This window comes from Schistocerca americana, chromosome X (assembly GCF_021461395.2).
Source record: "Schistocerca americana isolate TAMUIC-IGC-003095 chromosome X, iqSchAmer2.1, whole genome shotgun sequence".
Lineage (NCBI taxonomy): Eukaryota > Metazoa > Arthropoda > Insecta > Orthoptera > Acrididae > Schistocerca > Schistocerca americana.
Window position 1 is genome coordinate 803057161 of NC_060130.1, and position 24994 is coordinate 803082154.

Sequence of the window (24994 nt, forward strand, 5' to 3'; positions counted from 1 at the left end):
AACCTGCGATTGTAGCGGTTGCTCGCTTCCAGACTGTAGCGCCTAGAACCGCACGGCCACTCCGGCCTCCGAGACGCCTGGACACTGCTCTTGTTGACAACCCTTCCTGGCACAAAGTAACAATGCGGACTCGATCGAACCGCGGTATTCACCGTCTAGACATGGTTGAACTACAGACGACACGAGCCATGTACCTCCTTCCTGGTGGAATGACTGGAACTGATCGGCTGTCGGACCTCCTCTGTCTAATAGGCGCTGCTCATGCATGGTCCTTTCCTGTTTGTACATATATATAGCCTACGTCCGTCCAAATGTGCTTGAGAGTATGGTGTAAAATTTTGAAGTAAATTGGTCAAGAACTTTTCGAGATTTTTGGTAACAACCTTTCCACTTTATATATTACGTATGTATTTATATCTTACATATATCAGAAATATGTGGCGTATGCGTATATTCGTCCAAATGTTCTTTAGAGTATCGTGCTAACTTAAACGACTTGTCTTTATGTAGTAGTATAGAGTAGAGATCGCTACCAGTTCTGCCGTTCCTTGTGATGAGGTCACCTTTATATTTGTCTGCAGTGGAACCGTGTTTCTTTTTTTTCTTTCGCAGCGCGGACGTCCGCGAGACATGCAGGAAGAGAGTCAATGACTTCCTGAAAGTTACCGACGGGGATGTGGAACAATGCAGACTTCAGTGCCGTGGTCAGCTTCGTTGCATTTCTCGGCTGAGTATCGGTGGAAGGAACAGTCCGATCGAGGTGGTCCCACAGATTCTTGACTGAGTTTAAATCGGGTGAGTTTGGTGGCCAGGGGAGTACGTTAAACCCATCCTGGTGCTCTTCGAACCACGCACGTACACTGCGAACAGTGTGACTCGGTTGCATTGACCTTTTAGTAGACGCCATCGTGCCGAGGAAAAAGCAGACCAGCCGGCCGTTGTGGCCGAGCGGTTCTAGGCGCTTCAGTCTGGAACCGTGCGACCGCTACGGTCGTAGGTTCGAATCCTGCTTTGGGAATGGATGTGTGTGTTGTCCTTAGGTTAGTTAGGTTTAAGCAGTTCTAATTTCTAGGGGACTGATGACCTCAGATGTTAAGTCCCATAGTGCTCAGAGCCATTTGAACCATTTGAAAAAGCAGACTGCATGAAGAAGTGGACTTCGTATCCAAGTATAGATGGGTACTTGTTTTGATCCATTGTGCCTTCCACAATGACGAGATCCTCAGGGAGTTCCACGGAAACATTCCCCAGACCATAACAGATACGGTGTGTTTGCTTTCAGGCGTTTCACGCCGTGCACACCAACGGCAATCTGTCCGATGGAGCATAAAGTGTGATTCATCAGAAAAGGCCACCTGTCGCCACCCAGTGGACGTTCAGTTAAGGCACTGGCGTGGAAAATCCAGCGTTGGTCGGCGGTGAACGGCAGTCAGCTCGGGTGCTGAACGACACACCTGCTGCAAAGGCCCATTCACAGCAACGTTCGCTGAACGGTCGTTGAGGAGACACTATCAGCACCTCATTAGTTCATCTGCGCGTTCAGTTGCTCAACAGCTGCACATCCATTCGCCCGTAATCATTTCCGCAGCCATTGTTTTCACCTCTGCGATCCATGTCCCGTGGTGCATTACAGCTGCCTCGACACCGGTTATAGATAGTGGTGCAAATGGTTCAAATGGCTCTGAGCGCTATGGGACTTATTTCGTCATCAGTCCCCTAGAACTTAGAGCTACTTAAACCTAACTAGCCTAAGGACATCACACACATCCATGCCCGAGGCAGGACTCGAACCTGCGACCGTAGCGTTCGCGCGGTTCCTGACTGTGGCGCCTAGAACCGCTCGGTCACTACGGCCGGCATAGATAGTGCCATTTTGCCATGCACCGTATACTTCTACAATAGCAGGTCAACAACAGTTTATGAACATAGCATTTTCAGAAACGCTTCCACCCTTGTCCCGAAAACCAATGATCATGCTATTTTGGGCGTCAGATAAATCACTCTGTTTCCGCATCAGGACAATAACTGGACTCCAGAATGAAGTTTTCACTCTGCAGCGGAGAGCGCGCTGATATGAAATTTCTTGGCAGTATAAAACAGTGTGCTGGACTGAGACTCGAACTCGGGACCTTTGCCATTCGGTAGAACACTTGCCTCCAAAAGGCAGAGGTCCCGAGTTCGAATATCAGTCCGGCTCACAGCTTCAATCTGCCAGGAAGTTTCAATGACTGGACTGTTTTCCACGTCGCCCACCTCCCCCCCCCCCCCCCCGATACCCTTTATATATCCTCCAATGCTGATGCTGCCACATGCCGTATGTGAGTGGTTATAGCACGTTCACGTCAAACATAGGAGGTTGTCGCATTAATGCGACTGGACCGTATAGTTTGAGAACCAGTACATGATTTTTAAAAGCAAATGTAAAAAGTGACGTTAAGTCCATATACATGTTGTCTGACTTACCAAACCTTTAGTCATTTACTGAGTTGAGCTTACAAACAATCAATACTTGCTTCCCACCGAGCGAGGTGGCGCAGTGGTTAGCACACTGGACTCGCATTCGGAAGGACGACGGTTCAATCCCGCGTCCGGCCATCCTGATTTAGGTTTTCCGTTCAAATGGTTCAAATGGCTCCGAACACTATGGGACTTAACATCTGAGGTCATCAGTCCCCTAGAACTTAGAACTACTTAAACCTAACTAACCTAAGGACATCACACACGTCCATGCCCGAGGCAGGATTCGAACCTACGACCGTAGCGGTCGCACGGTTCCAGACTGAAGCGCCTAGAACCGCTCGACCACACCAGCCGGCTAGGTTTACCGTGATTTCCCTAAATCGCTCCAGGCAAATGCCGGGATGGTTCCTTTGAAAGGGCACGACCGACTTCCTTCCCCATCCTTCCCTCATCCTATGAGACCGATAACCTCGCTGTTTGGCCTCTTCCCCCCAAACAACTAACCAACCAACTTGCTTCCTGTGAAGAGGCTAAGCAAGCAACTGCTTTAAACGCTCTTACATGCTAGTCGTAATTTGAAAACAATTGTTCAGAACAGTACGTAGCTACTACTGAAACGTTTCTCTTCAGTACTTGAACATTACTCATCAATCCGGGATAAGTGCCAGGTAGGATTGATATTTATTTGCTGTCATATGTAAGTCTGATGTCTAGTGACTATGGAAAATCGTGCAAGCTTCTACATAAAAAAGAAACGTAGGTCATTATTTCATAGTACAGTCTCTGTTGTTACATAAACCGCAAGCATAGTATATTAGTGATCTACTTCCAGATATGCATTACAAATTTGTTTTATGATATTAAAATAAAACTGTGTCTGTTTTCCAATCACAGTTCTCATGTCTAATGCATCTTGGTATCAGCAGATTCAGATGTTCACGTACAACTGAATTGCTCCGGTTACTGCATCGTGCGTCACTGCTTCCCCCGACGGGCAGAAAAATCCTAATCTACATTATCTAACGATATCTAATATCTCATTTCTAGTAATCGGACAAACATCAGAGCATTATCTAATCTGTCTATTTTGTTTTAATCCCATTTATAAATGGTTCAAATGGCTCTGAGCACTATAGGACTTAACATCTTAGGTCATCTGTCCCCTAGAACTTAAAACTACTTAAACCTAACTACCCTAAGGACATCACACACATCCATGCCCAAGGCAGGATTCGAACCTGCGACCGTAGCGGTCGCGCAGTTCCAGACTGAGGCACCGAGAACCGCTCGCCCACTCCGGCCGGCAATCCCATTTATAGATGTAGCACTGGAATGGTAAATTACTTTTCTATCCTGATCGTCAAGACACATTTTTATCAAATATTACATAACTGAGTATCATACGTAGGGACTTCAGAAAGTAAATTACACATGTTGTCCCACATTAAGACCATTGCGCAACAAGAGTGGCGTGTTGTCAGAAGAGAGTACGTGTTCTGGATTTCCTGCAGACACAGTTACTGTTGTACTGATAACAGGTGTACTACGCTGAGTGAGTGAAATAGCGCGGGAACTGGAAACGTGCATTAAATTTAAAGTACGCCACACAGTACGAGTCTCATGCCCAATACGTCTAACTTGCAGAATTCTGGCGGTATTTCGACCAAACGATATGTCGCTTCCAGGGTAGTGAAGTGGCACCAACAATTTCACCAAGGCCGCACAAAAGTGGGTAATGCTGATTCGTCACACAGTCCAGATCCTGCACCATGCGATTTTCATCTTTTTGGCAAGCTGAAAGAACGTCTGGGAGGGAAAGAGAGTTTCTAACGATGAAGACGTTCACACAGTGGCCCTGGAATGGCTCCGTGACCAGGAGCTGATTTCTATCGTCGAGGATTTGAACGATTGGTAGAACGTTCCGTCCGTTGTTTACAGAAACTTGACGATAACGTTGAAATGGTTCAAATGGCTCTGAGCACTATGGGACTTAACATATGAGGTCATCAGTCCCCTAGAACTTAGAACTACTTAAACCTAACTAACCTAAGGACATCACACACATCCATGCCCGAGGCAGGATTCGAACCTGCGACCGTAGCAGTCGCGCGGTTCCTGGCTGAAGCGCCTAGAACCGCTCGGCTACCGCGGCCGGCTTAACGTTGAAAAATAGTGTCATAAATCTGCGCCGGCCGCGGTGGCTCAGCGGTTCTAGGCGCTTCAGTCCGGAACCGCGGGACTGCTACGGTCGCAGGTTCGAATCCTCCCTCGACCATGGATGTGTGTGCTGTCCTTAGGTTAGTTAGGTTTAAGTAGTTCTAAGTTGTAGGGGACTGATGACCTCAGATGTTAAGTTCCATAGTGCTCAGAGCCATTTTGTCATGCATCTGCGTCACTTTGAGGTTTAGCACAACTTTCAATAAAAGTTACTTATCCTGCCATAATAATTTGTAACTTATGTCCTGAAATCCTCTCGTATCATGATATTAGTGCAAGAAACGCGTGAACCAAAAGCAGCTCCGTGCAGGCACACCGTTCTCTATATCTCCTGCGTGCTGGTTTCTCGATGTGATGTTACATAAAATTTTCTTCCAGTCGGCCTTAACAACTTGCAGAACAAAAGATTGTTACACCACTTTGTTTCTTGAGGCATTCACGGAGTGTCACGCCACAGGAGCACTCTGTTTATCTACATCCTTGACACACCTCAAAAGATTTCTGTTAGCCACACAGCCGGTCAGAGTGGCCGAGCGGTTCTAGGCGCTTCAGTCTGGAACCGCGCGAACGCTACGCTCGCAGGTTCGAATCCTGCCTCGGGCATGGATGTGTGTGATGTCCTTAGGTTAGTTAGGTTTAAGTAGTTCTAAGTTCTAGGGGACTGATGACCTCAGAAGCTAAATCCCATAGTGCTCATAGCCATATGAATCATTTTGTTAGTCACACAGGTTGCTTGGTAAATAAAAGTATTTTTGATCTTTTATATAGTGTTCAGTTGACTTATCGATAAAAGCTTTTACAGGAGAGCACTACAGTCTTTCGTATGTTCTGTTCGTGTGACATCTTATAAACACCCACGGACTCATTCGATGGTCTCGTGTGTTATGTCGCCTCGTGTAGTTCTGCCTCGTTTACTTGATCTTCAGCTGTACTTATACCTTTTCCAGCCTGTACCTGTCTTATTTCCTCTCGCCACTTTTCTGCGACGATCTCTGGGTTACATCTCTTAAATGTTCGTACCTCGCTGACAGATAAAAGTCTGACTCATGTGCTTACGTCTCCAGACTTACCTTGTTCAACACACCTCACAGAATTCTATATCTGACTGTGTCATGCATGTTTTTGTCTCTCAACGTACATCTTTCTTCGTGAGTTACGTATCTGTGTATCGTACACTCCATGATAATATGCTCTAGCGACCCAAGCTGTCCAGTCACAGTGATTTTTTAATTCTTTTCATGATCGCTGGGTATTGTCCACGACCGCAATAAAGTGGATCAACGTCTGAGATGCTATCAACCACCGGGATTGAAAGAGGATATAGAGAAGATTCAAAGAAGGCCGGTGCGTTTAGTTACAGGTTCACTTAAGCCGTCGGCACACGGAACGAGGTAGCTAACGTTCATATGCACACAGTCGAGATAACTTAGGACGCGAGACACACGCGCCGTCGGCACGTGGCACGAGCTGATAGACATGATTCTGCGCCCACAGTGCTCTCCAGTCGCGGTTGTCAGCTTTATTTGGCTCACAAATCGTACAGTTTGTTCACAAAAATGGACGCGCGTAGAATTCCTGCGTTGCCTCTATTACTTCGGAGATTTCCTTTTCTGACAATATGCTACTCACGTTGTTTTGTCTGTGCTATGTATAACTAAAAACTTTAATATCCATGAACATGTAGTAAGACAAAAATGAAAGGTAAGTATACACCTAGGAAAGGCATCAGATTACAGAAGCTCACCAAATCAAACAAACTCAGTCCTGACAGAGAGCCCACTTATATTTATATAACATAAAATGTTACAGAAAGTATGTCTATTAATTTCATACGGAGCCCCCACAACCTTTTAGAAAACGTGAAGGTGGAAAAAAAATTTAGACAAGCGGGACAGACGATCCATTCTTAGTCCTGTACCACGGTGCCCCACACAACGACTCTCTGCTGAAACTCAGCTTTTATCGACGAAGTTTCCTGTACTTTAATTGCCTAAATGTTATTGACAGTTTAATGGGTCTTAAATGGGTCGTTGCCTTAAAACGGCTTACTTTCATCACACGCGAGTTATAACATGAAAATAACTAAATAAGAAAATTCTTTAACCACTAATATATCGTTTCCTGTCTTTTATTACAAAAAATCGAACCAATAACGATTCGTCGTCGAGACATTCAACGTGCTGGTGCTTTTAAACAGCATATATTCATTGGGTGTAACGTATAACATAAAACGCATCTGATACGGGCTTCCACTGGACACGAGAAAAACAAATGGTTCAAATGGCTCTGAGCACTATGGGACTTAACTTCTGAGGTCATTAGTCCCCTATAACTTAGAACTACTTAAACCTAACTAACCTAAGGACATCACACACATCCATGCCCGAGGCAGGATTCGAACCTGCGACCGTAGCGGTCGCGCGGTTCCAGACTGTAGCTCCTAGAACCGCTCGGCCACTCCGGCCGGCCGAAAAAAACAGTATGGTGTCTTACTTTCTGCTTGTGACGAAGCGAGCGTTCTTGCTTCCTATTGGTTCTACTTTACGTGCACGTTGTCGAAATATCGCAGAACTTATTTTGTGTTTCAAGTGACAAAATATCTTCTCAGCGAGAAATAGCGGGAAGTGACGTCACAAAACTCGTAGAACGCCACGTCAATGTTAGCAAACTCGTCCCGTGTGTCGACAGCTTTAGTAAGTGCTGAATCGTCTCAGATATGCTCAGCCAACTCCAGTGTACACACTACAACGGAGGCGTTCTGCATGTCGGTGTAGTTTACAGTTAAAATTCCGAGACCGTATGTTCCTAGGGGAGTCAACCAATAGATTTCCTCCTGCTACGTATATCTTGAGAAAAAGACTATGAATGGAAAATTAGAGAGATTCGAGCTCAAACGGAGGTTTGCTGCGAACTATTGGCGACTGGGACAGGAAAGTGGTGAAGTGACAGTGGCACACAAAGTACCCTCCGCCATTCACTGTGAATTTGCTTGCGAGGCATATATTTATATGTAGATGAAAATATGTTTTATAGCAAATTAAGAGAGTATCCTCTTTTTCCAGACCAATTTATGAATAGAGTACCGATTTGATTATCTACGTAATTCTAAATTATCCAGGGAAAATATCGTTTGTTCCTGCAGTTTTGACGATGATAATCATTTTTATGACATCAGAACACTGCAGTTACGACAAGGGATCTTACATACTGGCTAAATGTGCTCCCCTATTTAGCTAGTGTGCAAGTTCCCTGGTCTTTTTGAGAGGATACAGGAAAAAGAAGAATGGAAAAACTGGTAGAAGCTGACCTCGTGGACGATCAGAATGGATTCCGGAGAAGTGTAGGAACCCGCGAGGCAGTACTGACGCTACTTCTCAGAGAAGATAGGTTAAAAAAGGCAAAGCTACGTTTATAGCATTTGTAAACTTAGAGAAATTCTAAGGGTGGCAGGGGTAAAATACAGGGAACGAAAGGCTATTTACAATTTGTACAGAAACCAGATGGCAGTTATACGAATCTAGGGGTACGAAAAGTAAGAAGTGGTTGAGAAGGCAGTTAGACAGGGTTGTAGCATATCCCCGATGTTATTCCATCTGTATATTGAGCAAGCAATAAAGGAAACAAAAGAAAAATTTGGAGTAGGTATTAAAGTCCAGCGATAAGAAATTAAAAAATGGTTCAAATGGCTCTAAGCACTATGGCACTTAACATCTGAGGTCATCAGTCCCCTAGAACTTAGAACTACTTAAACCTAACTAACCTAAGGACATGACACAAATCCATGCCCGAGGCAGGATGCGAACCTGCGACCGTAGCGGTCGCGCGGCTCCAGACTGAAGAAATAAAAACCTTGAAGTTTGCCAATGACATTATAATTCTGTCAGACACAGCAAGGGGCTTGAAAGAGTAGTTGAATGGAATGGACAGTATCTTGAAAGGAGGATAAAAGATAAACACCAAGAAAAGCAAAACGAGGATAATGGAATGTAGTCGAATTAAATCGGGTGATGCTGAGGGAATCAGATAAGGAAATGAGACACTTAAGGTAGTAGATGAGATTTGCTATTTGAGAAGCAAAATAACTGATGATGGTCGAAGTAGGGAGGATATAAAATATAGACTGGCAATGGCAAGAAAAGCATTTCTGAAGAAGAGAAATTTGTTAACATCCAGTATAATAGATTTGTCAGGAAGTCCTTTCTGAAAGTACTTGTATGGAAGTGAAACATGGACAATAAACAGTTTAGACAAGAAGAGAATAGAAGATTTTGAAATGTGGTGCTGAAGATTAGATGGGTAAATCACGTAACTAACGAGGAGGTACTGAATAGCATTGGGGAAAAGAGAAATTTGTGGTACAAGCTGACTAGAAGACGGGATCGGTTGGTAGGACACATTCTGAGGCATCAAGGGATCACCAGTTTAGTACTTGAGGGAAGTGCGAGAGGTAAGAATCGTAGAGAGCGACCAAGAGATGAATACAGTAAGCAGATTCAGAAGGCTGTAGGTTGCAGCAGTTACTCGGAGATGAAGAGGCTTGCGCAGGATAGAGTAGCATGGAGGGCTGCATCAAACCAGTCTTTGCACTGAAAACTGCAACAACACAGGAAAAATGTACTCGCAGTTGCGAATATGGGCAACCTCCAACTACATACTGGAATGACTACTTTGGAAATTTGTGCTGGACCGGGGCTCAAACCCGGATCTCCCGCTTGTCCCGGGCGCTAACAATTTCGGCTACTAGTGCGGGCTTCGTGGCCAGACACAGACTTCCATAGGTCGTCGTCCATGTGTCATTAACCTGGAATCGTATACTTTCTGTAATTCCCGTACAGGGGAGACATTTCATCGAAAATCGCTAGCCTGGTATCGGCGGATGCACGTCCGAAGTACCACTGCATCGTACTCCTTACAGACACGGACGTTGCAATATTGTATTTTTGAGAGGAGCTGCGTTTGAATCATTCCACCCATCCTTGAGTTTCGTGATTTGGCTAGAGTACTTCAGATTAACAATGGCACGTTCCGTCAACGTTGTCCTAGTGTAAATTTCTTTTGTCATCGAACTGCGAATTTCACCGAGCAAATATGAAAGGAGAGAAGCATTCACACATACGTGACTGGAAAGTCGCCAAGAAGCCACGCCCAAGTTGGCCGTCGCGGCTAGACCTCCATCCGATTCCAAGCAGCGGGTGCGGACCGAATCCGGTTCACCGCTACTTTGTACCCAGCGCACTGCTGGCTAGTAGGCCAAATGCTGTTTTGACGGATAAAGAAGACGGGCGCGTGACGTAGTCTGACGCTGTAAAGCGAAGTTTTAGTAAGGCAAATAAACAAGCGATTTACGTGCTGCTCTTGTACTTTTCCTCTCTTTTTGCGACGGTATGACCAGTCAAGTATTAGACTGGAAAGAAGTTGTACATTACCGAGTAATGGAATAGAAAGAAACTGACTGAAATTCGCACCTAATTCCTTCCTCCTCACCAGATCTCGATGGAGATGCGGATTTAATTGATGAGGTATGGTCAAAGTATACCGTAATGTTTCGGAAAGACTGGAAAATGGTCGTCTGTTCAGTGTTATAGCGTCACTGATTACATTCGCGCCGGCCGTTGTGACCGAGCGGTTCTAGACGCTTAAATCTGGAACCGCGCTGCTGCTACGGTCGCAGGTTCGAATCCTGCCTCGGGCATGGCTGCGTGTGATGTCCTTAGGTTAGTTAGGTTTAAGTTCAAATGGCTCTGAGCACTATGGGACTTAACATCTATGGTCACCAGTCCCCTAGAACTTAGAACTACTTAAACCTAACTAACCTAAGGACATCACACAACACCCAGTCATCACGAGGCAGAGAAAATCCCTGACCCCGCCGGGAATCGAACCCGGGAAACCGGGCGTGGGAAGCGAGAACGCTACCGCACGACCAAGGTTTAAGTAGTTCTGAGTCTAGGGGACTGACGACTTCAGATGTTAAGCCCCATAGTGCTTCGAGTCATTTGAACCATTTTTGATTACATTCGCTAGGAGTGTAATACCGTTAGTGTTGTGATAGAACAATTCGTGTCTGACTGACAGGAGGGCGTTATTCGAAGCCATCAGTTTCAGCACTGTAAAACAGGCATTTATTTTTAACACTTAGGGCTCAAACATGTATGCGGATACGTAATAGTTAATCGCAGCGTAACATTCACGCATGAATGTTACGCTGTCGTTAGGAATCGGAAAAAAAACACTGCTTACCACTTAATAGTTTTTAAAACTACAAATTAAGTCGTTATTTTTGCTTCGCCAGTTACAGAGTTATTCCATTGTTCCAAAAATTATGCTCTCATGTCTTCAGTCACGTAGCCGTGATTTATAGATGAGCTGCATTAATGTATTATTGTATACTATTCGCTGATGAGCCAAAACATTATGACCACGTACGTAAAATCGTGCTGGTCCTCTTTTTAACACAGTTCAGCAGTGATTCTACGTATCATGGATTCGACAAGTACCTGATAGGTTTCCAGAGGTTCGTGGCACCAGATGTCCACTTAACCTCTTAGCCACAAATAATCCTGATCTAATAGAGAGCGTCATGACGGAGACAGGGATTAGTGAACACAAGGTCATTGTAGCGAGGCTCAAAAACATATCAACCAAAATCACTAAAAATAAACGCAAAATATATATATTTAAAACAGCAGATAAAAATTCGCTTGATGCCTCCGTAAGAGGGAGTCTCCATTCCTTCCAAGCTAATTATGTAAGTGTAGACCACATATGGCTCAAATTCAAAGATACAGTATCGACAGCAATAGATAGATTCATACCGCGTGAGTTAATAAGAGACGGAACTGATCCATCATGGTACACAAAACACGTCAGAACACTGTCGCAGAAGCAACGAAAAAAGCATACCAAATTGAAGAACGCAAAATCCCCAAGACTGGCTAAGTTTCACGGAGGCTCGAAATTTAGTGCCGACGTCAATGCGAGATGCTTTTAATAGTTTCCACAATGAAAAATTGTCTCAAAATATGGTAGAAAATCCAAAGAGATTCTGGTCGTATGTAAAGTACACAAGTGACAAAAAAAAAAAAAAGGTCAATACCGTCACTGCGCGATAGCGATGGAAATGTTAGCGATGATGGTGGCACTAAAGCAGAGTTAATATATGCAGTTTTCCGTAATTCCTTCACGAAAGAAGACGAAATAAATATTCCAGAATTCGAAACCAGAACAGCTGTTAGTATGAGTGACATAAAAGTATATATTTAGGTGTTGCGAAACAACTGAAATCACTTAAGAAAGGCAAGTCTTCCGGACCAGATGGTATACCAATCAGGTTCGTCTCAGAGTATGCAGACACAATAGCGCCTTTCTTAGCAATCATGAACAACCGCTCACTTGACGAAAGGTCTGTTCCTAAAGACTGGAAAGTAGCACAGGCCACACCAATATTCAAGAAAGGAAATAGGAGTAACCCATTGAATTACAGACCCATATCGCTGATCTCAATTTTTGGAGCATATACTGTACTCGAACTTTATGAATCACCTTGAAGAAAATGACTTATTGATACATAACCAACACGGATTCAGAAAATATCGTTCCTGTGCAACACAGATAGCTCTTTATTCCCATGAAGTAACAAGGGATCTCAGATCGATTCCATATTCCTAGATTTCCAGAAGGCTTTTGATACCGTTCCTCACAATCGATTATTAATCAAATTGCGTGCATATGGAGTATCGTCTCAGATGTGTAACTGGATTCGTGATTTCCTCTCAGAAAGGTCACAGTTAGTAGTGAAAGACGGTAAATCATCGAGTAGAACGGGAGTGATATCTGGCGTTCCGCAAGGTAGTGTCATAGGCCCTCTGCTGCTCCTGATTTATATAAATGATCTAGGTGATAATCTGAGCAGCCCCCTTAGATTTTTTGCTGATGACGTTGTAATTTACCGTCTAGTAAAATCATCAGACGATCAATTCCAATTACAAAATGATCTAGAGAGAATTTCTGTATGGTGCGAAAAGTGGCAATTAGCACTAAACAAAGAAAAGTGCGAGGTCACCCCCATGGGTTCTAAAAGAAACCCGATAAATTTTGGGCATACGATAAATCGCACAAATCTAAGGGCTGTCAACTCGACTAAATACCTAGGAATTACAGTTACAAGCAACTTAAATTGGGAAGCCCACGTAGATAATATTGTGGCCGGCCAGTGTGGACGAGCGGTTCTAGGCGCTATAGTCTGGAACCGCGCGACCGCTACGGTCGCAGGTTCGAATCCTGCCTCGGGCATGGATGTGTGTATTGTCCTTAGGTTAGTTAGGTTTAAGTAGTTCTAAGTTCTAGGGGACTGATGACCTCAGAAGTTAAGTCCCATAGTGCTCAGAGCCATTTGAACCATTTGATAATATTGTGGGGAAGACTGCGCTTCGTTGGCAGAACAGTTAGAAGACAAACCCACTAAAGAGACAGCCTACATTACACTTGTCCGTCCTCTGCTGGAATATTGTTGCGCGGTATGGGATCCTTACCAGGCAGGATTGACGGAGGACATCGAAAAAGTGCAAAGAAGGGCAGCTCGTTTCGTGTTACCGCGCAGTAGGGGTGAGAGTGTCACTGATATGATACGCGAGTTGGGGTGGCAGTCACTGAAACAAAGACGGTTTTCTTTGCGGAGAGATCTATTGACGAAATTTCAGTCACCAACTTTCTCTTCCGAATGCATAAATATTTTGTTGTCTCCCACCTACGTAGGGAGAAATGGTAATCATAATAAAATAAGAGAAATCAGAGCTCGAACGGAAAGATTAAGGTGTTTCTTTTTCCCACGCGCCATTTGAGAGTGGAAAGGTAGAGAAGTAGTATGGAAATGGTTCGCTGAACCCTCTGCCAGGCACTTAAGTGTGAATTGCAGAGTAACCAAGTAGATGGAGATGTGGATGCCTACGCATAGGGCACACACTTCCCGTAATTTACGGGCGGTTGGTTCGTGGGCACGGAGCTGGCCCTCGATAGCGTCCCAGTTGGCTTTCATCGGATTCAGATAAGCTGAATTTGATGGCCAAGACATCAACTTGAGTTCACATTCATACTCCTCAAACCATTGCAGCACGATTCTGACCTTCTGTCACGGACAGATATGCTGCTGTAAGATGTCATCGATGCTGAGGAAGACGTCAGTCATAAGGGGTTACAGGTGGTGCCTAATAACGTACACGTAATCCACAGCTGTGACAGTGCCTTAGAATAGTACCGCAGGTCCCATAACATAATACTGCTCCCAGCGACTTGCGTCAGTGGCGAGCCTGGATGACGGCGTATGTAGACACGACCATCGACCTGGTTTAACAATAAACGGAATTCATCCGACCAGGCGGCACGATACCATCGATCCACGGTCCAGTCTCGATGATACCGTGCACACTGTAATCCTAATTGACGATGCTGTTCGGTGAGTCTACATGGGAACACGTAGCGGTCCTCTATTGCGGAACACGATGTTCAACACTGCGCTGAACGGTGTGCTCCAAAACACTTGTGCCTGTGCCAACACTGTACTTTATGTCAGATTTGCCACAGATCGCGGGCTATCCTTCCTATGTTCTGTGACGAGGTGTGGACGTCCAACTTCTTGTCACCTACTCGTAATTTCAACACTCTTCAACCACTTTCCACACGTGCTCACGACGGCAGCACGCGGGCAGCCGACTCTACAAAAAGAGGGAAACCACAGATGTCAACAATTACCTGCAAGCCTCCTTGCTTACAGCATTTTCAAAAATCTTTGAGAAAGTAATGTACTCAAGAGTGGTTAGCCATCTCAACAGTAATGGGGTACTTAATAAATCACAGTTCGGATTTCAGAAATGCTCTTCTGCTGAGACAGCACTATACAATTTCACTGTCCACATAATAGAGTCTTTAAATAGTAAAATGTCACCAGTAGGAATATTCTGTGACTTATCCAAAGCATTTGAGTGTGTGAACCATGACATTATGTTAGAGAAATTACAATTCTATGGTATAAATGGAACAGCATATGAGTGGTTTAAGTCATATCTACAGAATAGGAAGCAAAAAGTCTCTTTATGTGCTTCAAGTGATTCAAAGGAGTTTGCCACTTCATCTAACTGGGGTGAAATTACATTAGGAGTTCCACAAGGTTCGATCATGGGTCCTCTCCCGTTCTTGCTATATTTGAATGACCTTCCTTCTTATGTGAAGCAAGATGCTGAACTCACACTGTTTGCTGATAATACAAGCATAATTATTAATCCAGTAAAAGAAAGTCCGATAGAAAATGATAGAAATAAGGTCTTTGGAAAAGTTATTAATCGGTTTTCTGCGAAAGGGCTTGCTGCCGGCCGAAGTGGCCGTGCGGTTAAAGGCGCTGCAGTCTGGAACCGCAAGACCGCTACGGTCGCAGGTTCGAATCCTGCCTCGGGCATGGATGTTTGTGATGTCCTTAGGTTAGCCGGCCGAAGTGGCCGTGCGGTTAAAGGCGCTGCAGTCTGGAACCGCAAGACCGCTACTGTCGCAGGTTCAAATCCTGCCTCGGGCATGGATGTTTGTGATGTCCTTAGGTTAGTTAGGTTTAACTAGTTCTAAGTTCTAGGGGACTAATGACCTCAGCAGTTGAGTCCCATAGTGCTCAGAGCCATTTGAACCATTTTGAACCTTAGGTTAGTTAGGTTTAACTAGTTCTAAGTTCTAGGGGACTAATGACCTTAGCAGTTGAGTCCCATAGTGCTCAGAGCCATTTTTGAAAGGGCACTGAACTTTGAAAAAACACAGCACATCCAATTTTCTGCTGCAGAAAGTATAATTCCGTCAATAAACATAACACATCAAAAGAAGTCAGTAGCCAAGGTAGAGCATACTAAGTTTTTTGGTGTACATATAGATGAGAATCTTAATTGGAAAATTCATATTTTGGATCTCCTAAAGCGACTAGGTTTAGCAACTTTTGCAATCAGGATAATTGCCAATTTTGAGGATGTAGAAATTAGTAAGCTAAAATACTTTGCATACTTCCACTCTCTGATGTCATACGGAATAATATTCTGGAGCAGCTCAACACTTAGGCAAAAGGTATTCACTGCTTAAAAGAAAACAGTTAGAATAATGTGTGGGGTTCATGGTCGCACATCCTGTAGGCATCTGTTTAAAGGGTTAGGAATTCTTACAACTGCTTCACAGTACATTTACTCGGTAATGAAATTTTTTCTCAGCAACATGTACCAGTTTAAAATCAACAGCGACATTCATGATTACAATACCAGAAAAAAGAAAGACCTACACTATCCTTTACTTAACCTATCTTTGGCACAGAAAGGGGTAAAATATGCTGCTATAAAACTTTTTGATAAACTACCAGATGAAATAAATTGTCTGACAGACAGCAGTAATAGTTACAAAAACAAATTGAAATCATACCTCCTTGACAACTCCTTCTATACCATAGATGAATTCTTGAATATGAGTAAATAAATCTGGAGATATAATATGTGCATTTTGTACCATCTAAGGGAATGGGATAGATAATAGAAATATCTAGGTATACCACTATAATGTAAACAACAACAAAAAGTTGTTTCCTGTGCACATTTCTTGTGCATTTGACACGTTCCACATCATAACGGTTTTTCCGTGCTATTGATCAATGGAACACGTAACTAACAAACTAACTAACCAGCTTCGCTGTTTCTGGGATACTCGCAGCCAGGCACTGGGCCATAGCAGTCTGGTTTTTGTCAAAGCCGCTTAATTCGGTGGATTTCCGCATTTGGGCCAGTTATCGTCGCTAGAATGAATCCCTATTCGTCTCTGCTCCGCTCATATATTTCTCTTCCCGTGTCACGTACCTTCAGCGCCACCAGGCAACACACAACCTCTTGATGGGCAATGGTCACAATGAAATTATTTAGAGCAGTTAATTCATGAACCCACACGAATACTAAACGCTTGTGGAAACACACTTGACCTCTTATAAACAAATAAACCTGAGTTAGTAACGAGCATCAAAACCGATTCAGGGATTGGTGAACACAGGGTTCTCTTAGCGAGACTGAATATTGTAATCCCCAAATCCTCGAAAAATAAGCGAAAAATATACCTATTCAAAAAAGCAGATAAAAATTCACTTGAAGCCTTCCTGAGAGACAATCTCCACTCATTCCAAACCAATAATATAAGTGCAGACCAGATGTGGCTTAAATTCAAAGAAATAGTATCGGCAGCAATTGAGGTATTTATACCAAATAAATTAACAAACGACGGAGCTGATCCTCCTTGGTACACAAAACGGATTAGAACACTGTTGCAGAAATAACGAAACATACATGCAATATTTAAACAGACGCAAAATCCGCAAGATTGGTGATCTTTTACAGAAGCTCAAAATTTAGCGCGGACTTGAATGCGAGATGCTTATAACAGTTTCCTTAACGAGACGTTGTCTCGAAACCTGGCAGAAAATCCAAAGAGATTCTGGTCCTATGTGAAGTATGTTAGCGGCAAGAAACAATGCCTTCTCTGCGCGATATCAATGGAGATACTATCAAAGACAGTGCTGCCAAAGCAGAGTTACTAAACACAGCCTTCCGAAATACCTTCACAAAAGAAGACGAAGTAAATATTCCAGAATCCTAATCGAGAACAGCTGCCAACATGAGTAACGTAGAAGTAAATATCCTCGGAGTAGTGAAGCAATAATCCTGAGTTAATAACGAGCATCAAAGGCTTCTGATCCAGATTGTATACCAATTAGGTTCCTTTCGGAGAATGCTGATGCATTAGCTCCATACTTAACAACCATATACAACCGTTCGCTTGACGAAAGATCCTTACCCAAAGACTGGAAAGTTGCACAGGTCACACCAATATTCAAGAAAGGTAGTAGGAGTAATTCACTAAAGTACAGGCCCATATTGTTAACGTCGATATGCAGCAGGATTTTGGAACATATATTGTGTTCGAACATTATGAATTACCTCGAAGGAAACGGTCTATTGACACACAGTCAACATGGGCTTAGAAAACATCGTTCCTGTGAAACACGACTAGCTCTTTATTCACATGAAGTTTTGAGTGCTATTGACAAGGAATTTCAGATCGATTCCGTATTTCTGGATTTCCGGAAGGCTTTTGACACAGTACCACACAAGCGGCTCGTAGTGAAACAGCGTGCTTATGGAGTATCGTTCTCAGTTATATGACTAGATTTGTGATTTCCTCTCAGAGAGGTCACAGTTCGTAGTAACTGACGGAAAGTCATCGAGTAAAACTTAAGTGATTTCTGGCGTTCCCCATGGTAGTGTTATAGACCCTTTGTTGTTCCTTATCTATATAAACGTTTTGGGAGACAACCTGAGCAGCCGTCTTCGGTTGTTTACAGATGACGCTGTCGTTTATCGACTAATAAAGTCAACAGAAGATTAAAACAAACTGCAAAACGATTTAGAAAAGATATCTGAATGGTGCGAAAAGTTGTAGTTGACCCTAAACAACGAAAAGTGTGAGGTCATTGACCTCATTAAACTTCCGTTACACGATAAATCAGTCTAATCTAAAAGCCGTAAATTCAACTAAATACCTAGAAATTACAATTACGAACAACTTAAATTGGAAGGAACACATAGAAAATGTTCTGGGGTAGGCTAACCAAAGACTGCGTTTTCTTGGCAGGGCACTTACAAAATATAAGACTTACTAAGGAGACTGCCTACACTACGCTTGTCCGTCCTCTTTTAGAATACTGCTCCGCGGTGTGGGATCCTTACCAGATAGGACTGACGGAGTACATCGAAAAAGTTCAAAGAAAGGCAGCACGTTTTGTATTATCGCGAAATATGGGAGAGAGTGTCACAGAAATGATACAGGATTTGGGCTGGACATCATTAAAAGAAAGGCGTTTTTCGTTGCGACGGAATCTTCTCTCGAAATTCCAATCACCAACTTTCTCTTCCGAATGCGAAAATATTTTGTTGACACCGACCTACATAGAGAGGAACGACCATCACGATAAATTAAGGGAATTCAGAGCTCGTACGGAAAGATATAGGTGTTCATTCTTCCACGCGCTGTACTAGGTTGGAATAATAGAGAATTGTGAAGGTGGTTCGATGAACCCTCTGCCAGGCACTTAAATGTGATTTTCAGAGTATCCATGTAGATGTAGATGTAGATGTAGATGTTCATACATACTGTACGAGTCTAATCTGGACATTATTTTTAGCAGTATATTAAAATAGTTCTTTTGAAATCCCTGTACTATTTCTTATCATGACGTCATCACAGTTTGTTTGACAAAGGTGACGTGTAATAATGCGAGAGTAGCAGACGAAATTAAATGCCGTCTGCAACGGTGTATTGAAAAGAGTTCAAAAAACTGTACACGATATTCGAGTACTTTACTCATTGTGTATTGGCTGCGAATAAATTCCAAACGCCCACTACGAGGTATGGTGTGTGCCATAGGAAGAGCTGCGAAGTTCTCAGAAGTTGTGACAGAAAGTGAAGCCTTCGCTAAAAAGGAATGTCACGGAATACCTGCTCAGCTGCATTACTGCAGCCAAGTTTTTCTCGCTTGGCGTTCGCCGTCGTTCACGACTGAGGCAACTTGTGTGTCACGGTTTCCCTGTCGCTACTCGGCGTTCCTGACTTCTCGATTCCTTCCGCGCAAAGTGTCAGTGGAGCCGCACTTGCTCCGAAAGTAGATAGCGTCAACTAAAAATAATCACTCCATTTTTTGTGAGTTTCTAACGTAAGTGATATTTAACAAGATACCTGTCTTTCAATCGTATGGTTCAAATGGCTCTGAGCACTATGGGACTCAACATATGAGGTCATCAGTCCCCTAGAACTTAGAACTACTTAAACCTAACTTACCTAAGGACATCACACACATCCATGCCCGAGGCAGAATTCGAACCTGCGACCGTAACGGTCGCGCGGTTTCAGACTGAAGCGCGTAGAACCGCCCGGCCACACCGGCCGGCTTTCATTCGTAGCTAATGAGAAAACAAAAACGTCTTTTGTGGCTTAGTGGGCCAACAAATTAGCAGAACCTACCGAAGGAGCTGCTCCATAGAGGAACGAGCAAACCTTTGTTTATAATCTCAGCCGAATGAGAGCAACTTCTCAAAATGCTGCGCATTCACAATAAGTCAAATTGCCGAGTAACATATTTTGACCCACCGGAAAGGTATATTTCATATCCCACCTAGTAGGTTCATGCATTGTATAAAAAGTCGGAAGTATCTCAAAGCTCGGAGTAAAATTCTGTAAGGTCGAGCTGTTAAAGGTTTTCCCACCGCAGTACTTGTTCGTAAGATTCAGGAATATTTAATGTTGTTTGAACTGGAGTTGCCACATTGGTAAAATTTTTGACTTCTTTGCTTAAACCGATATGAAATACGCATTTGACTATCTGTTTGCAGCCGGCCAGGGTGGCCGAGCGGTTCTAGGCCCTACAGTCTGGAGCCGCGCGACCGCTACGGACGCAGGTTCGAATCCTACCTCGCGCATGGATCCGTGTGATATCCTTAGGTTAGTTAGGTTTAAGTAGTTCTAAGTTCTAGACGACTGATGACCTCAGCAGTTAAGTCCCATAATGCTAAGAGCCATTTTTTATCTGTTTGCTTTTATGATGTGTTCATTTTTGCGTATCTCCCAAAGACTGCATCTTCCTTAAGCTGTATCACATATAGTCTCTGTCTACTGTTTCTCTCTTTCACTGCTACTTTCATTAAGTAGTTAATGATAAAGGTATGCGCAAAAATACGTTTTAGTGCTCTGTGTACTTTTCAGATAGTAGTGTTACGTAAGTTTTCTCCTTTACTGATTTGCGAACATTTATTAGTATCGTTTCTTATGCGACAGTATAGAGCTCAGAAATTTTTTATGGCTAATACTTCTTTTCCGGAATTTAAGCTGTAACTCCCAGAGACGATAATTTTCCAAAAAATTCTGTTATTTGCTCAAAATGTGTTACAATGTCACTCACGTGAAAAGACGTATGAAGCTGGCGCAACGTATACGCTTCTTCCTATTAAAATGAGGTAGTAAATTATAAAAAATAAACCTATTGCAGCTAATTAAAATGGCTAGAAGTTAAAACATACGTCAACTACGTTAAGCTCGTCCAATTACAGCTCATTATTTACCCACTTTAATTCCTCTCTCGCACATGGGACCTGCCTCCATCCCCTACAAATGGCTGTAAGTTGAACAAAAAAGTTCATATTTTAAAATTATCGCAATTTGTCACGAAACACACAGGACAGGTAGTGGGAAGATGATGGGAGAATAGTCATCAGTCTTTTTTGTTTTGTTTTAGCATTCAATTCCCTTGGTCCTGCTCAAGTGGGATGGCGACTATCATCGGTAACAAAAACTTTTGCTAATGTTTATGGAACATTCTGTCGGTTTTTGGAGGAAAATAGACATACTAATAACATAAAAACAAAGTATTACTGTTCCACTATAATATTTATTAGTTCGTTATGAACTGGCTTTTAGCTTCTTCGGCCAGCGTCAGAGAACTTAAGTTACCAGACGATGGCCTAAGAGGCTGAAAGCCGGATCATAACGAACTAGTAAATATTATTGTGGAACGTTAAAAAATGATTCAAATGGCTCTGAGCACTATAGGACTTAACATCTGAGGTCATCAGTCCCCTAGACTTAGAACTACTTAAACCTAACTAACCTAAGGACATCACACACATCCATGCCCGAGGCAGGATTCGAACCTGCAACCGTAGCAGCAGCGCGGCTCCAGGCTGAAGCTCCTAGGACCGCTCGGCCACAGCGGCCGGCGTGGAACATTAATACTTTTTATTCAAGTTATTAACAACATTTACTTTTAAGGCTAACAGTTTTAAAATACTTAAAAATTTTGTGGTGCTCTATGACACAGCACTTTTAAATTAAAATAAAGATAAGTTGTTTGTGTTTTTTATGTAAAAGATGCGTTGATGGCTACATAGACTAAGGTGTTCCACTGATTTTCCGTTGTTGACGAGACTGCTGCTGTGTAGGTTCGTGACTACGAGATTGTAGGGTTGGATGAGAAATGAGATTTGGTGATTTGGAGGACGAAGTAAGCAGTAGTTGCGGGTTTGCTGAAAGCTGGAAGGCGACAGATGGTTTTGGTTTTATGAGGGAGAATGTTTAGGAAAGGAAGTGAGTGGAATGACTGGAACTGGAACACGACACCAAACCAAATTGTTGAAAAGGGATGGAGAAGAATGGGAAGACGAAAAGAAGGATTCTATTAAATCTGGAAGAAATGGTAGATGTCATGGTGCAATTATTTAAGGAACTCGGGATATTCACAGTGCCTTCGCAATACATATATTCACTTATGAAATTTGTTATTAATAACCCATAACAATTCAAAAATAACAGCAAAGTGCGTGAAGTAGTAACTGTAATAGTTAAAAAAAAAGACTGTACCGTGAAAAGACAATTTATGTTAAACCTACACATTCCACATCATTACATTATTACGAAATGTCATATCCACGACCGAGCGAGGTGGCGCAGTGGTTAGACACTGGACTCGCATTCGGGAGGACGACGGTTCAATCCCGCGTCCGGCCATCCTGATTTAGGTTTTCCGTGATTTCCCTAAATCGCTCCAGGAAAATGCCGGGATGGTTCCTTTCAAAGGTCACGGCCGACTTCCTTCCCCGTCCTTCCCTAATCCGATGAGACCAATGACCTCGCTGTCTGGTCTCCTTCCCAAAAACAACCAACCAACCACATTCACGCTCTAAGGAACAAGTATTAGTGTAATGTAATGCACTAACAATTACGCAAACGCCGCTGCTCTCGACCGTTAAGTGAAGGCCGTCGGCCATTGTGTTGGCCGTGGTGAGAGATGATGGCTCAAATTTGGTATTCTTGGCACACTCTTGACACTGTGGACCTCGGAATATTAAATTCCCTAACAATTTCCGAAATGAAACGTCCCATGTGTCTACCTCCAACTGCTGTTCTGCGTTCAGAGTCTGTTAATTCCGGTCGTGCTGTCATAATCACGTCGAAAACCTTTCCACATGAGTTACTGGAGTGCAAATGACAGGCCCGCCGGTGCACTGCCCTTTTATACATAACGCACGCGATACTGCCGCCATCTGTATATGTGTATATCGATAAGACTTCGGTCACCTTACTGTATCTTAAAGATTACTGAAGGCAAAGATTTACTCTGGGGGTAGCCCCTTGTGTTGTTTCAAGTCTGATGCATAGCGCGAGTGGCAAATGTCGTAATGGTATGGGTGAAGATCTGACAAAGTCGGGCGACTGCTGATTTTAGGGGTCTCGTGAGACTGGCTGGATGTGTGCCGTGCCTCCAGCGTGAACCTCACCCCGCTACTTCGTTCGTGGCTTTCAATCCTAAAGTACTTTAAAACGTTTTATATCGGCAGGCGGGCGGTTGCTGTCGTCGCTGCTGGGATACCCGAGCTCGTGCCGCCACAACGCGGCGGCGTACCGCTGCACGCTGACCTTCACCTGCTGGCTGGTGGGCGGCCAGCTGACGCCCGGCTGCAGCTCGTCCGGAGGGCCGCTCGACGTGGTGGCCGACCTGCTCTTCACGTGCTGCGTGCCCGCGCACCACTCGCACCCGCCGCCCCCGCCGCCGCCGCCGCCCCCGCCCCCACCCAAGCTGCCTCCGCCGCTGCCGCCTTCCGCCTCTTTCCTGCCGGCTTCGCCTAGCGGGCTCCCGTCACGCAGGGAGGATATAGACCACAGGAATAACCAGCTACTAGACGTTACCAGTATAGGTAAGCTCATTTCCCTTCGAAACTATTCACCAAAAGGAACTACAAGATGACAAACTGAAGGCCGCAATACTACACTACTGGCCATTAAAACTGCTACACCAAGAAGAAATGCAGATTGGACAAATATATTATACTAGAACTGACATGTGATTACATTTTCACGCAATTTGGGTGCATAGATCCTGAGAAATCACTAATCAGTACCCAGAACAACCACCTCTGGCCGTAATAACGGCCTTGATACGCCTGGGCATTGAGTCAAACAGAGCTTCGATGGCGTGTACAGGTACAGCTGCCCATGCAACTTCAACACGATACCACAGTTCATCAAGAATAGTGACTGGTGTATTGTGACGAGCCAGTTGCTCGGCTACCATTGACCAGACGTTTTCAATTGGTGAGAGATCTGGAGAATGTGCTGACTAAGGCAGCAGTCGAACATTTTCTGTATCCAGAAAGGCCCGTGCAGGACCTGCAACATGCGGTCGTGCATTATTCTGCTGAAATGTAGGGTTTAGCAGGGATTGAATGACGGGTAGAACCACAGGTCGTAACACATCTGAAATGTAACGTCCACTGTTCAAAGTGCCGTCAGTGTGAACAAGAGGTGACCGAGACGTGTAACCAATGGCACCCCATACCATCAAGCCGGGTGATACGCCAGTATGGCGATGACGAATACACGCTTCCAATGTGCGTTCACCGCGATGTCGCCAAACACGGATGCGACCATCATGATGCTGTAAACAGGACCTGGATTCATCCGAAAAAATGACGTTTTGCCATTCGTGCACCCAGGTTCGTCGTTGAGTACACCATCGCAGGCGCTCCTGTCTGTGATGCAGCGTCAAGGGTAACCGCAGCCATGGTCTCCGAGCTGATAGTCCATGCTGCTGCAGGCGTCGTCGAACTGTTGGTGCAGATGGTTGTTGTCTTGCAAACGTCCGCATCTGTTGACTCAGGGATCGAGACGTGGCTGCACGATCTGTTACAGCCACGCGGATAAGATGCCCGTCATCTCGACTGCTAGTGATACGAGGCCGTTGGGATCCAGCACGGTGTTCCGTATTACCCTCCTGAACACACCGATTCCATATTCTGCTAACAGTCATTGGATCTCGACCAACGCGAGGAGCAATGTCGCGATACGATATACCGCATCACGATAGGCTACAATCCGAGGTTTATCAAAGTTGGAAACGTGATGGTACGCATTTCTCCTCCATACACGAGGCATCACAACAACGTTTCACCAGGCAACGCCGGTCAACTGCTGTTTATATATGAGAAGTCGGTTGGAAACTTTCCTCATGTCAGCACGTTGTAGGTGTCGCCACCGGCGCCAACCTTGTGTGAATGCTCTGAAAAGCTAATGATTTGCATATCACAGCATCTTCTTCATGTCGGTTAAATTTCGCGCCTGTAGCACGTCATCTTCGTGGTGTAGCAATTTTGATGGCCAATAGTGTAAATGTCTTTTTCCAAAGCCGTTTCACAGAGGAAGACTGCACTGTAGTTCCTTT

At 44.0% G+C, this 24994-nt stretch overlaps 1 protein-coding gene across 1 annotated transcript in view; it reads left to right on the top strand.

Moving 5' to 3' along the window:
- Positions 1-24994, top strand: part of LOC124555400 (serine proteinase stubble) — a 221380-nt gene that overhangs the window by 144361 nt on the left and 52025 nt on the right. Inside the window, exons 3-4 of the mRNA XM_047129296.1 lie at positions 23115-23325; positions 23404-23471. Coding sequence (XP_046985252.1) covers positions 23115-23325; positions 23404-23471 — 279 coding nt within the window. The remainder of the gene's footprint in view (positions 1-23114; positions 23326-23403; positions 23472-24994) is intronic.